This window comes from Bos indicus x Bos taurus, chromosome 5 (assembly GCF_003369695.1).
Source record: "Bos indicus x Bos taurus breed Angus x Brahman F1 hybrid chromosome 5, Bos_hybrid_MaternalHap_v2.0, whole genome shotgun sequence".
In the NCBI taxonomy this organism is placed as follows: Eukaryota; Metazoa; Chordata; class Mammalia; order Artiodactyla; family Bovidae; genus Bos; species Bos indicus x Bos taurus.
The window spans coordinates 12848014-12861206 of record NC_040080.1 but is presented as its reverse complement, the minus strand read 5'-3'; the positions used below and the strand labels follow the sequence as shown (position 1 = coordinate 12861206).

The 13193-nt window shown below is 48.7% G+C and overlaps 1 protein-coding gene across 3 annotated transcripts in view; it reads right to left on the bottom strand.

Annotated features, from left to right (window-relative positions):
* Window positions 1-10780, bottom strand: part of SLC6A13 (solute carrier family 6 member 13) — a 41665-nt gene extending 30885 nt beyond the window's left edge. For all 3 annotated transcript variants that reach the window (XM_027541006.1, XM_027541007.1, XM_027541008.1), the window contains exons 1-2: window positions 10708-10780; window positions 7763-7969 (exon numbers count right to left, since the gene is read on the bottom strand). In XM_027541006.1, the coding sequence (XP_027396807.1) occupies window positions 7763-7964 (202 nt within the window). In that variant the 5' untranslated portion in view covers window positions 7965-7969; window positions 10708-10780. The remainder of the gene's footprint in view (window positions 1-7762; window positions 7970-10707) is intronic.
* Between the last annotated feature and the right edge of the window lie 2413 nt (window positions 10781-13193).

The window sequence follows — 13193 nt, the reverse complement described above, 5'->3', positions numbered from 1 at the left end:
AAAATGTGCTAAGAAGATGAATCTTATATTGTGTTCTTATCACAAAAAATTAAAATAAAAAAAGGACAAAAGGAAACTTCTGGAGGTGATGGATATGTTTATGACATTGACTGTGGGAATGGTTTCACAGGTGTGTGTTTACCTCAAAACTCATTGAGTTGATATGTTAAATGTGTACAGCTTTTTGTAAGTCAGTCATAACTCAATAAAGTGTAATTAAAAAGAAAAGAAGGACTTCCCTGTGATCCAGTGGCTAAGACAGTAAGAAAACAAACAACCCTTTTTTTTTTCAAATGGTCAGAAGATTTGAACAGGTTTTCACCAAAAAAAAAAAAAGAAAGAAAAAAAAAATACGTGAGTTGCAAATAAGCAGATAAGATGTTCAATATCATTAGTCATTATAAATTTAAAAAATGAGGTAATGCTACACACCAATTAGAAAAATTAAAAAGACAGACCAGGAATTTCCCTGGCAGTTCAGTGGTTAAGACTCCACGCTCCCAATGTAGGGACTGCAGTTCCATCTCTGATCAGGAAACTAAGATCCCACAAGCCTTGCATGTGCGTGGAGCAGGCAAAAAAAAGTAAAAGGAAAGAAAGACCAAGTATTGGTGAAGATGTGGAAAAGCTGGCACCCGCATACACCGTTAGCAGGAATGTAAAATGGCACAACCGTTTTGGAAAAGCGTTTGGCAATTTCTTAAAAAGTTAAAGGTGCATTACCATATAATCCTGTCATTCCACACCTAAGTGTTTACTCAAGGGAGGTGAAAGCATATGTTTATACAAAGACTTGTACACAAATGTTCTTAGCAGATTCATCTGTCATACCTAAAACCTGGAAAGAACCCACATGTCCATAAACAGGAGAAGAGATAAATGGCAGTCCACCCATCTAATGGAATGGTGGTCTAGTCACTAAGTCGTGTCCGACTCTTGCGACCCCATGGACTGTAGCCTGCCAAGCTCCTCTGTCCGTGGGATTCTCCAGGCAAGAATATGGAATGGGTAGCCATTCCCTTCTCCAGGGAATCTTCCTGACCCAGGAACTGAACCCAGGTCTCCTGCATTGCAGGTGGATTCTTTACTGACTAAGCTACATTACTATTCAGCAATAACAAGAAAGGAACTACTGAGACATGAAAAAGACGGATGAATCGCAAAGTAATTACGCTAAGTCAAAGAAGCCAAATCATGATTCCATTTAAGAAAAGTCTAAGGAATGCAAACTAGTGTATAGGGACAGCATGGATAAAGAAAATGCTATACGTATCAGTTCAGTTCAGTTTAGTCGCTCAGTCGTGTCCGACTCTTTGCGACCCCATGAATCACAGCACACCAGAGTAGGGTATTATTCAGCCATAAGAGAGAAGGAAGTACCATGCTTTGCAACCATGGATGGGCCTTGAGGGTATCATGCTAAGTGACATAATTTATACAGAGAAAGTAAAGTAAATATTGTGTGTTCTCACTTATATGTGGGATCTCAAAATAGTCAGATTCATCAAGGCAGAGAGTAGAATGGTGGTTGCCAGAGGCTGGGGGTGGGAGACATGGGGAGATAATCAAAGGGTACACAGTTCATTATAAGATGAACATTTCCTGGGGATAGAACTGTACAGTGTGGTGACTACCGCAAATGGTACTGTTTCATATACTAGAAAGTTCTTAAGAGTGTAGATCTTAAAAGCTATCACCACCAAGAAAAAGTAATGATATAAAGGAATGGAATTGCTAACTAACCTTATTGTGGTAATGATTTTGCAGTATATACTTGTATCAAATCATAATGTATGCCTTAAACTTACATATATTATGTATCAGTAATAAATCAGTAAAGCTGGAAATAATTACATCTTTCAAAAACAGAGACCTCCCTGGTGGTCCAGTGGTTAAGACTTCACCTTCTAAAGCAGGAGATGCAGGTTCAGTTCCTGATTGGGGAGTTAAGATTCCACATGCCTCTTCGCCAAAAAAAACAAAACATAAAAAAAAAAGAAGCAATATTGTAACAAATTCAATAAAGACTTTAAAAATGATCTACATTAAAAAAAAATGGTCTACATCAAAAATCTTTAAAAAACAAAACAGGTTTGTGGTTGCATTGAGATGGGGTTGCAGAGGTTGGGGGTGGGAGAAAGGGTCAGGAAGCAATTTGGGGGAGTCAAGGATACATTCACAATTTTTTTTCTTTTAATTTATATTTTGGCCAGGCCATGTAGCATGTGGGATCTTAGTTCCCCAGCCAAGGATGAAACCTGTGCCCCCTGCAATGGAAGCTTGGAATCCTAACCACTGGATCACCTGCAAGTCCCCGTTAATTATCTTGATAGTGGTGATGGTCTCAGGGGTGTATACCTATGGCAAAACTCATTAGCTGTACACTTCAAATGTGTGCTATTTATTGTAAGCCAATTATACCATACTAAAATTGCTAAAACAAAAGTTGGTGGTGAGGAATCAACTCCTCCAATTCTCTGCCTTCCAAGTCTCTTGGTATGTAGTCCATGCATAATTCAAGCACTGAGGGAGACGCTTGGTGAGTATAAGGGCAAAGAAAGATCATCAACAACTCAGGCAAGTAAGTACACAAATCAGTCCAAGACTCGCTGGGCAGGAGGAGGGAATTAGGAGAGAGAATCCAGTAGCCGAAACGAACTGTCACCACTGAGAGTTAGAAACATCAAAGCAAGAGAGCAAAGAGAGAGTGGGGGGCCGGGAGAGGGGTTTCCAAGCCCCTCCTCCCATCTCTATGCCACCTGCTCTTTCCCAATAAACCAAGCCAGTGTTTAACTGCACCGGGTCTGGTGGTCAGTCTGTTCCCCTCCTCCTCTGCCTCCTTGAGCACCTGGGCAGCTGGCCATAAGGGTCAAAGTCCACACCCACCAGGCAGAGTCACTGGCCCCAAACTGGGGAGGGAGTTAGAGAAGGGATGGAGCCCAAGAGGGGACCTGTGTGCCCACCAGGGAGTCCTGGGGACACTGCCTATTTCCTCACCTGAGCCATAACCACCACCCCTGCAAGACATATCCAGTCCTGGAGAAGGGGAATAGAGTCACGGTTACCTGCTCCCCCAAAGCCCCACTCAATCTCCTCCCTCAATTCTCAAATGTCCTGGCATCGTCCCCCATGGGATGCCAGAGACCACACACCCATCCTGGAAAAGAACCATTCTGCTAGACATCCTTCTCAGTAAGAGCACATTCTGTGGTGTCACCTGTCATGTTCCAGGTGACAATTTTTTAAAAAATTTATATATTTGCTTGGCAACTCGGTCTTAGTTGCAGCTTGTGGGATCTAGTTCCCTGACCAGGGATAAAACCCAGGCCCCCTTCACTGGGAGCTCGGAGTCTTAGCCCCTGAACCACCAGAGAAGTCCCTCCAGGTGACACTTTTTTAAAAGACAAACTGTTAAATGTTCCACATGAGTAACACAGCAGCGAGCATTCATGAAGTATCACACGCTGTCATCAGCACTACTGAACCAATACTTGGCACTGAGTCACTAACTAAAAATGGTAACCAGTCGTCAAGTACTAATAACGTAACCATGACTCTTCCGTGAAGAAATGCGCTCCTTGTCTCTCTTTGCTCCTTAGTGTCTACGGACATTCTCAGGGCACAGTGGGGCCGTCTAACACCTGTGGCATTGGCGTTCTACGTGCTATCTCTCCCTAGAGCTGGTCTAGATGTCTAGAGCTGGGGCTTGCTTGGCTGCACCCCTGCCCCACAGCCTTCCCTCTGAGATCCCGGTTTCTGAGTGGCTCAGCAGTGGCACATTCTGCTGTGGTCTCACTTGGCGTCTCCGGCCCCAGGCATCCTGGGTGTTGGGGAACTCAGAATGCTGGTAGCCCAGAGTCCAGGGAGCAGGAGAGGTTCCAGCTGAAGTCCCGGGTTCTGCAGCAACCGGGATCTGGGTATTCAGGTAGAGTCAGCAGGTATGTGAGAAAGAAGGACAGCAAAGAGACCTCAAGATTCTTAGCCTTGCAACTGGTCTGCTTCCAGCCTGATGCCTCTGCCATCAGTTCTTAGCACCATAGATACAGAGATTGTGTTCAAGTGTAAGATTTGGCCGCTCTGCTCAAACCCCTGCCCTGACTCCCCATCCCTGGAGTGAAAGCCAAACCTCACAGTGGTTGACAAGCCCTGCATGACCCACCCCCGACAGTGACTCCCCTCCTTTGACTCCCCAGACACACCAGACAGCCGCCTGCTCTAAGGCCTTTTGTTTCCTCTGCCCAGGGTGCACTCCCCACCTCCAATATCCCCAAGACCGGGTCTCACCCCAACCCCAGAAGCTGTCACTCAAGTGTTCTCAGTGCGGCTGCCCGCCCCTGCTCCTGCAATGCTCAGCGACTTCTGATGCGCGGTGACACTTTCTTGTTTACTGAGTTTACCGTCTGTCTCACCCCCACCCACACCCAGAATGAAAGCCCCACAGAAACAGGGAGGTGGTCTGTTCTGCTTCCCTTTTATCACCACAGCTCAGAGTAGTTCCTGGCAGGTGGCACTTTCTCAGTGTGTGACCACCGTTGGGTGACTTACATTGGTTGGCCTGATTCTAGAAAGTCATAGGGGCCGGGGGTGGGGGCAAGTGCTCAGGGTGGCCTGGCCGCAATGCCTGGACAGCAAGGAGCACACTTACCTAGAAGGCACCCCTTCTTTCCCCATCTTCTGTTGGGTGATGATTCTATATTTTATTTATTTATTTTTAAGTTCTTTTTTTTTTTTCTTTGGATGTGGACCATTTTTTAAGTGTTTATTGCATTTGTTACAATATTACTTCTGTTTTGTGCTTTGGTTTCTTGACCACGAGGCATGTGGGATCTTGGCTCCCCAAGCAGGGACTGAATCCACATCCTCTGCATTGAAAGCCCAAGTCCCAGCCACCGGACTCAGTTTCTTCACACCACTTTCTCAGCGTCTCTGTTTTTAGCTACCGTGTTTCACTGTCGACCTGTCCTCCATCATATTCTTACCTCAGCCTTTCCCCTGCTCTGGGACTCACTTCTAATCGGATCTACCAAACATCCAAGCTGGAAGGAACCAAAGACAGCACTTGCATTTTTAGTATGGAACTGATGCTGTGCTTTGGGGACGTCTTCCTCCCTGAGCTCCCCAACCAACAAACATTAGCAACAATAAGGTCCTCCCTCCAAGCACAAAAGCAGCTATTTGCAGCTGTGAGTTGGAGAAAGCACCCAGCAGAGGCAGGCTGATAGCACATGTGACCTCGGGGGGGTTCACACCACGACCTCAGCATCCTCAGAACCTGCTCAGAACCATCCTCAAATCCCCTGGGAGTTCCAGCCCTGATCTGAGGGCCATGGGTTTAAATAAAAACACTGAACTGGGAGGAGGGGATCAAACCTACCTAGGAGGCCTCTGTCCTCCTCCCCGTCTGCTCTCTCATGTCGGCAGTGAAGGGCCTTGTCATAAGGAGATGTCTGGTCCCTTCCAGACCAAGATGACGAGACAAAGTGTGGAGTCTATGCTCTGAGGGGCCCAGGAGGGGTGAAGAGTACAGAAAGGGTGAACCTCTGGGAACACCAGAAACCAGAAGAGCTGGCCTGTCTGGGTCCCTGCACAGACCCGGCAGGTCCTGGGCGGGTCCTCATCACGCCAGCAGAGGCACCACCCATGTGTCCACCTGCTGACCCTGGGTGACTCAGGGCCTTCAGAGCAAAGCTGGGCATCAGCCTCCAGCCCCAGAGCCCCTCAGTGCACTTCCTCCAGCTGCCGTTGTCCGTCAAGGAAAGAGAAGAGGAAGCCTGAGGCCTGGCGCCCCACTGGAGAAGGGATGGGAGGAAGGGGGATGGCGTCAGGATTCTGCAGATGGTCCCAGGACCCCAAAACAGCTCCTGGGACCAGCATGCTAGAGGGCAGGCCCTGCCCCGGGAGGAGGCAGCCACGTCCTACTTCTGCACCCCCGCTCCTTCAGTGAAGAATCAGGGGCTGTGGTCGTGATCCCAGCCTGCGTTTCCTTTTCTGAGACACAGCCACACATCCTCAGGCCACACAGACCTGTGTGGGCCCCCGAAGCAGAGCTCAGGTGCAAACCTACTGGGGGACGCCTCCCGTAGACAGGATGACCCTGTGCTCCTGCCCTGGCCGCCCCTCCCCCTTCCTTCCCTTCCTCAGTGCAGGGGTCCCCACAGACCCCAGAATCCCTCCCCCACCTCTTCGTGCCAGTCCTGCTAATTCCCAGGCCAACCTCGCGGTCCCATTCCAGAGCGGCTTGCGAAAAGCAGCTCACGTCCTAATCTTCTTGCCGTGTGAGGAGCTAAGCTGGTCACCGGGTCCAGACACAGAGCCCCAGGCCCGGCTTAGCCCCCCACCCCTCCTCCTTCCCGGACTAGCCGAATCCAAACTCCCTAGGGCCCAAGGGTCTGAACAAGCTGTCGGAGGGTCCAGCGCTGGGCGGGGACCTCCTGCCTTCCCTAGAGATGCCAGCTGACCCAGCAAAGTCCTGCAGCTTCAGACTGCCAGCCAGAGAGTCTGGGGGACGGAGAACACACCGGGCCACTCCCACCTGCTCTGGGAAAATACAAATTAACCTCCAGTCCCTGGGCCAGTGCCCAGCTGCCACCATCCTGAGAGTACGAATGGGCTCAGGGCTTCTCTATATTCGCCTCCCTCCTGACCGCCCACCCCTACTCTGTGCTGTGGGCTTTCTCTCCCCAAAACCACTGCGACTGGGCTCAGGCACGGGGAGGCTCCCACGCCCCCGCCAAGGGTGAGTGTTGCATTAGGGTCCCCTAAAGTCCTCGTGGCCCACAAAGTCCTACCCCTTCAGTCTTTCCCCGTGATCTACCTCAGCATTTCCCTTCCTCCAGCCCAGACTGCAGCCCCACCCCGCCCCCAAAACCAGCCGTGGGAGCCCAGTCCCGCTAAGCTTTACCCACCGACGAGGAGACCTTCCGAACCCACTGCTCTTCCCAGAGGCCTTCAGCACCTGGGAAATCCCTCAGGGGCTCCCCAGAGACCTGGCAAAGTGTGGGCGTGCCTAAAAGAGAGTCCATGGTGGGAAAGCGACCCGCATTGCTAAGGAGACAGTGGGATCACTGCAGGGCCTGAGAGGCAGGAAGGATCCAGAAAGGAACTGGAGTCCATGCTCCCCACCCCATACAAACATTTCAGTGGGAAAATTATAAAAGAAGAGTCACTGGGATCAAAGGTGATACGTGATGTGGGCAGGGAGGGGTGTGGTGCGGGACAGGCGACCCTGGTTGCAGAGTCTCGAGACCACGGGACAGCTGGGTGCCAACATTGCCCTCAGCACAGCCATGGATTCTGAGGCCCTTTGCCCACAACCTCCAGTCCTGACAACCACCTTGAGGGGCAGGAAGAACCGTCTCTGTTCACAGCGCCCACCTGAGGTCCGAGGGCTTGCCCCAGGTCGCAGGGAGTGAGTAGCAGAGCCAGAATCCAAACCCCCATCTGTTTGGTCCCAGACCACACCTGTGTTTCTCTGCTGCCACCATGGGCACCCAGGAAGTCACCCCCATCAAGGTGCTTCTCCTGCAGGGTCCTGAGCGACTTCTAAGGGTTTTTCCAACTCCAGCATCCTATGCATCTCTGGGGCTCCCCAGAGTGCAGTAGGTGCAGGAGATGGAGACAGCCTTGCAGGGGTGAAGGGTGTGGTGACCCTCACCTCCCCCTGTTTTTGTAACAGAGGCAGGAAACCTCCACCCACTGCCCAGGCAGGAGGCGCCAGGCAGGCACAGGTCTCCCCCACCGCGCCCACCTCAAGTGAACTCACCTCCCCCGTTTTTGTAGCAGAGGTAGGGGAACCTCCAGACGTTGCCCAGCCCAATGATCTCCCCGGCCACGGACAGCACGAACTCCATCTTGTTGCTCCACTGCTCTCGCTGCAGGGCACCATCCTCCGCCGCCTTTTCCAGGCCTGGGCACACTGGTTTGGTCTCGCCATTACTGGTGGTGCCCGAGACCCTGCTATCCATTCCCCCTGGAAGACAAGCAGGGCGCTGTGCTACTGCTGGGGGCTGGGGGTGGGGAGCGGTGCCTGGAGGGAAAGCTTCCCCTTTCCCTTCCAGCAAATTTCCAAAGGAAAAGTGCCAGGGAGGAGAGTGACTCCTGCTGCTGTCCGCAGACCCACACCCCCCTTGGCATGTCTGGTTGGTAAAGGCTGAGCGTATATGTTCTCTTCCTGCTTCAGTAAGAAGGCACTGACTCTGAGGCACAGACACTGCACCCCTAGAAGGTGCCTCAGGTGGGGGCTTGTGGACATGGGGAGCTCACCTGCCCGGGGCTGTCTGAGTTCTCTCTGCTACCCTCCAACCAGCCTCATCTGCATAAACATGTACCTCAGTCTCTCTATTCCATGTTTAAGGATAGTTTAAGGGATGGGATTTGTATGTACCCTTAAGCCACCGATTCTCCTTTGGGGAATTTACCCTACAGAGATAACTGTGACTCTGTGCAAACATTCAGCACTGAGGATGTTCATGCTTAAAACCATGAAAAATTAGAAAGTACATAAAAATGTTCAAATATGGTAACTAGGTTAATAAATTATGGCTCAGACAGTGAACTACTATATAATCATTAAAAACTGTGCTGCAGAAGAAAGAAACAAAGAGGTGTTCACAAAATGTGAAGTGCAAACACTTACAAAATAGACCACGTGCAAGATGACCCTGAGAAAAATACCTTATAAAGTATTTGCATGCATGAAAATTAGGATATTCACCAAGATGTTTCTTTCTCAGCAGATGGGTTTTAGAGATATTTTCCTTATCTATATTTTCTACATTTTCATCAAAAACATGTTTTATTTTATAAGAGGAATGTGAAAGTCAGCTTTTTTAGATCCTTGCAAGAAGACGAGAAAGGTTGAGTAGAACCAGGAACTCTGAGTAAGATGAGCTGACCTTCCCAGGTCAGCCCTGCATCTCTCTCTGAGAGCAACATAAGAGGAAGACGACCCGTAGGCTCCTTTTCTTTTCTGGTGATGCCAGCGCAGGACTCCGTTACCACAGAGACGACAACATAAGATGAACGCAGAGCTGAAGGCTACACCCTGCCCGCCCCTATTCTAGACTCGAACTGGGGTTGAGGGTGAGATTGGACGTGGTCATGTTCAGAGAACAACTACTGTAGGCCAGGAGCTTTACATGCCTTTATGTCATTCAGTCCACGCGGCCCTGGGATGTGACGGTTCCCTCTGCTTTGTAAGCAGGGAGCTGCCCATCAGAGAGGTTGGATGACATGTGTGCAGCCATGTAGCACAGCCGGGACCTGACCCCACGACGTCCTGCTCGTTCAGCTACCTCCCTTGCTTACACTGGCTGGTGGGTTTAGCAGCAAGTCTAATGTAAGTATCTCGGATTGTATACAGCGGTCTCTTCTCTGCAGAAGTGGATTCATGTGCTTCTTTCTACGCACCCCCTCCCAGAAAAGTTCCTGGGAACAAAATTTTCTCACAAGAGCCCCATCTGGCCACAGAGCCTCCTGCAGGTCTGTCTCCCCAGTGGGGCTGCCCCAGGGGATCCAGAAAGCCAGAGGGAGGTCAGGAATGTGCTGCTTATTTGATAAATGAGGGAACGGGCTCCAGAGACTGTGGGTTAAGAAGGAGAAACCCAAGCCATTGGTCCCCAGAAGCTTCCCCAGTCCTTCTGAGATGGTCGCCTCTTGTGCAGGTTCTGGGCCTAATGGGAGTCTTCCAATGATTAAACACTACCCCCCTCACTTCTCTATCCCCCGCAGACCCCAGGAGAACAGAAGCCTATCCTAGGTCTCTTAGCCACGTTGATTAGCAGAGGCAGCATCATGCAATTGAAGGGCAAGTCTGGATTCAAACCATAGCTCTGCATCAGAGACCACCCGACTCCCAGGAAATGAATTCATCACTCTGAGCCTCGGTTTGCTTGTCTATAAAATGTCTCTTCACTTCATCTCCTGATTCCAGCTCTACTCTCCAAATGTAACTACTAACAACCGTGCAGTGAATATTTCTTCAGACTTTTCTATATGCAGATGTGTGTGTGCGTGTGTGTGTGTGTGTATGTATTTGGGAAGTTTTTCTAACTGTCCAAAGTTTTATAATTTACACATCTTTATTCTAAATCACTGTCCATTCCAAGTCCTAAGCTGTGAAACAGTAAGATAAATATGCGTTTAAATTAATCTACACAACACTTGACCAAAGAGACATCTACTCTTGATGGATTCATATAGGGGCATGACAGGATACACTTAGCCATGAGGATTAAATGAAGAGATGTATATATATATACATGTATTTCATACACATATATGTATATATATTTCATACATGTATATATATTACATACATGTGCATATATATACATGTATATATATGTGCACATACACACATATATGAAAGCACTTCATAGTATAACAGGCACTTGAATTTTTATTTTCTTTCAATCTTGTTTTATGGTCTTTCAACTTTCAATCTTGTCTCAGAGCAGAGAGCCTTCATTTTCTTAAAAGTAAACCCAAATGTCTTCCCCTTTCATCTGGGGTCCTCTTTCTCCAAGTTACATTGGTCCTTGAATCAGCAGCCATCAAAGTTTCAGAAAGTCAAGAAAATAGCTAGTCTTTGAGTACCACACATAAATGTCATATTTTCTAGGAGAGGATCCCCAAAATGTAAGTCTTATGGATCCAACCCACCTGAAGTCTGACACCCAGAGAAAAAGAGAAGAAAAGAGCACCAACCTTAGTGTAGTTGCTGCCAGAGGTCCGGTCAGAGGGGAGAAGAATTATCTGGGGGACGGGGAGGTGATGGCTATTTAAAGTGTGGTTCCCACTCCTCTGGCACTTGTAATTCTAAACTTGGCCCAGCCCACATTCCGCCCTTGTCCCCTCCCCTCAGCTCAAAGGCTCACCCTCGCTCACCCTCGAGTGCGAGCTGGTAGGCAGCACCCTCCTCCTGGGTGACCTCAGGTCTCTCGAGAGGGATCCCGCCTTCTCTCTCTCTCTCTCTCACTCTAGACTCAAGGGCTGCCATAAATCCACCAAGAGTAGGTGTTTCTTTGGTCAGGTGCTGTGTAGATTAACTTAAACTCATATTTATCTTACCCTTTAGCAACTTGGGACTTAGAATGGACAGTGATTTAGAATAAAGATGTGTAGATTATAAACTTTGGCCAGTTAGAAATACTTCCCAAACACACACACACACACACACACACTTATCCGCATACAGAAAAGTCTGAAGAAATATTTTCTGCCCGGTTGTTAGTAGTTACATCTGGAGAGTAGGGTTGGGGTCAGGCGATATGAAGAGGCACTTTCCACTTCTGCTTTTTAAGCTTTAGTATTGCTTGAATTTCTAAACAATGTGCTAGAATTTTAAATAATTGTCTAAACTATCACAGAAAAGGATGTGCCAAGGTTCACAGCAAAGCAAAGCCCTACCCGGGTCATGGTGCAGGAGCGGACTGACGGGGAGGAGATGAGCAGAGGGTGGAGTCGGGAGCCCCAGCCCCACCAGGGACCAGGGAAACAAGCTGAGTGTGCCCAGGGCTGCTCCGGCTCCCGGCTCCGAGGCCAAGGTCGTCCAGGGTCTGGGTCCCGCTTCTGACCCTTCCCAGGCTGCTGTGGGGAGCAAGGTGTCCAATCTCTAAAAGTCCTGTTTTCTCATCTAGATGAAAAGGAGCATCCAATGGATCTAGAGGTAGTTATACCAAGTGAAGTAAGTCAGACAGAAAGACAGATACAATATGATATCGCTTATCTGCAGAATCTGAAATATGATACAAATGAACTTAGCTAGGGTAAAGAATCTGCGTGCAATGCAAGAGACACAGGAGATGCAGGTTTGATCCCTGGGTGGGGAAGATCCCCTGGAGAAGGAAATGGCAACCCACTTCAGTATTCTTGCCTGGGAAATCCCACGGACAGAAGAGTCTGGTGGGCTGTAGTCCCAGGTGTTGCAAAGAATTGGACAGGACTGAGCATGAGTGCAGACAGAAGACAGACAGGGACACCCCTAGATGTGGAATGGCTAAGACTGCACTCCCAGTGCAGGGGGCCCGGGTGTGACCTGTGGTCAGGGAACTAGATCCCACATGCCGCAACTAAAGATCCCACATGCCACAGCTAATATCCGGTGCAGCTGAATAAATAAATAAATAAAGATCTTTTTACAAAGACCAAAAGAATCCCACAAATGGACTTATCTACAAAACAGAAATGAGCTCACAGACGCAGAAAATAAACTTATAGTTACCAAAAGGGAAAGGAGAGGGGGAGGGATAAACTAAGAGACTGGGATTAGCAGATACCCACGGCTACATGTAAAGTAGATAACAAATAAGATCCTACAGCACAGGGAACTCTATTCAGTACATTGTAATATCCTATAATGAAAGAGAATCTGAAAAAGATATATATATATATGTATACATATGTATAACTGAATCACTTTGCTGTACACTTGAAACACTGTAAATCAACTATACTTCAATAAAAATAAAATTTTTTTTTTAAAGAGGAGAATATTCCTTACCTTGCAAGGCTGTGGGAGCTTCTAGGAGATCTGAGTATGTGTAAAGGGCCTATAACACCCAGCCAGCCCTTATTTACCCTTAAGGAAGTGTTCATGGTCAGCAGGGACATGCCCTGAAGGGGACGGGGCTGAAAGACACCTGAGCAAAGTCGGCTTCTGCTGGACAGAAGTCAGGGGGTGTGAGGGATGCAAGGGGTGGGATTGTACAGCCATGCCAGAAACAAGCGTAAATCAGAGATGATGCTGCTGCTGCTAAGTCGCTTCAGTCATGTCTGACTCTGTGCGACCCCAGAGATGACAGCCCACCAGGCTCCCCCACCTGCCTTGAGACCTCGGAATCGCATCACAAAAACTCCAGTGAGCCTCTCAGAGATGATTATTCTTCTGTTTGTTCTGCCTCTCTCCTCTCCCCGCCTATCCGTCCATCTGACTTGAGTGTGTCAGCAGTAGACCACAAGGTCCTCCCAGGGAGGCTGCAAACTCACGCAAAAAGACCTGTCTTCATGAACTCCCATCCTTACTCATCAGCAAGCAGTACTCACAACACAGTAAGGCCCCTAACAAATGAGCAAGGCTCCAGAACAGAGTCCATGAAACAAACTCTGGAGGAGCAGCCCGGGAGGCCTGGTCCTCCATCAGATTGACTCTGGTCTTTTTAAACACCAACATGCCATGACCTAGTTTCCCCCAT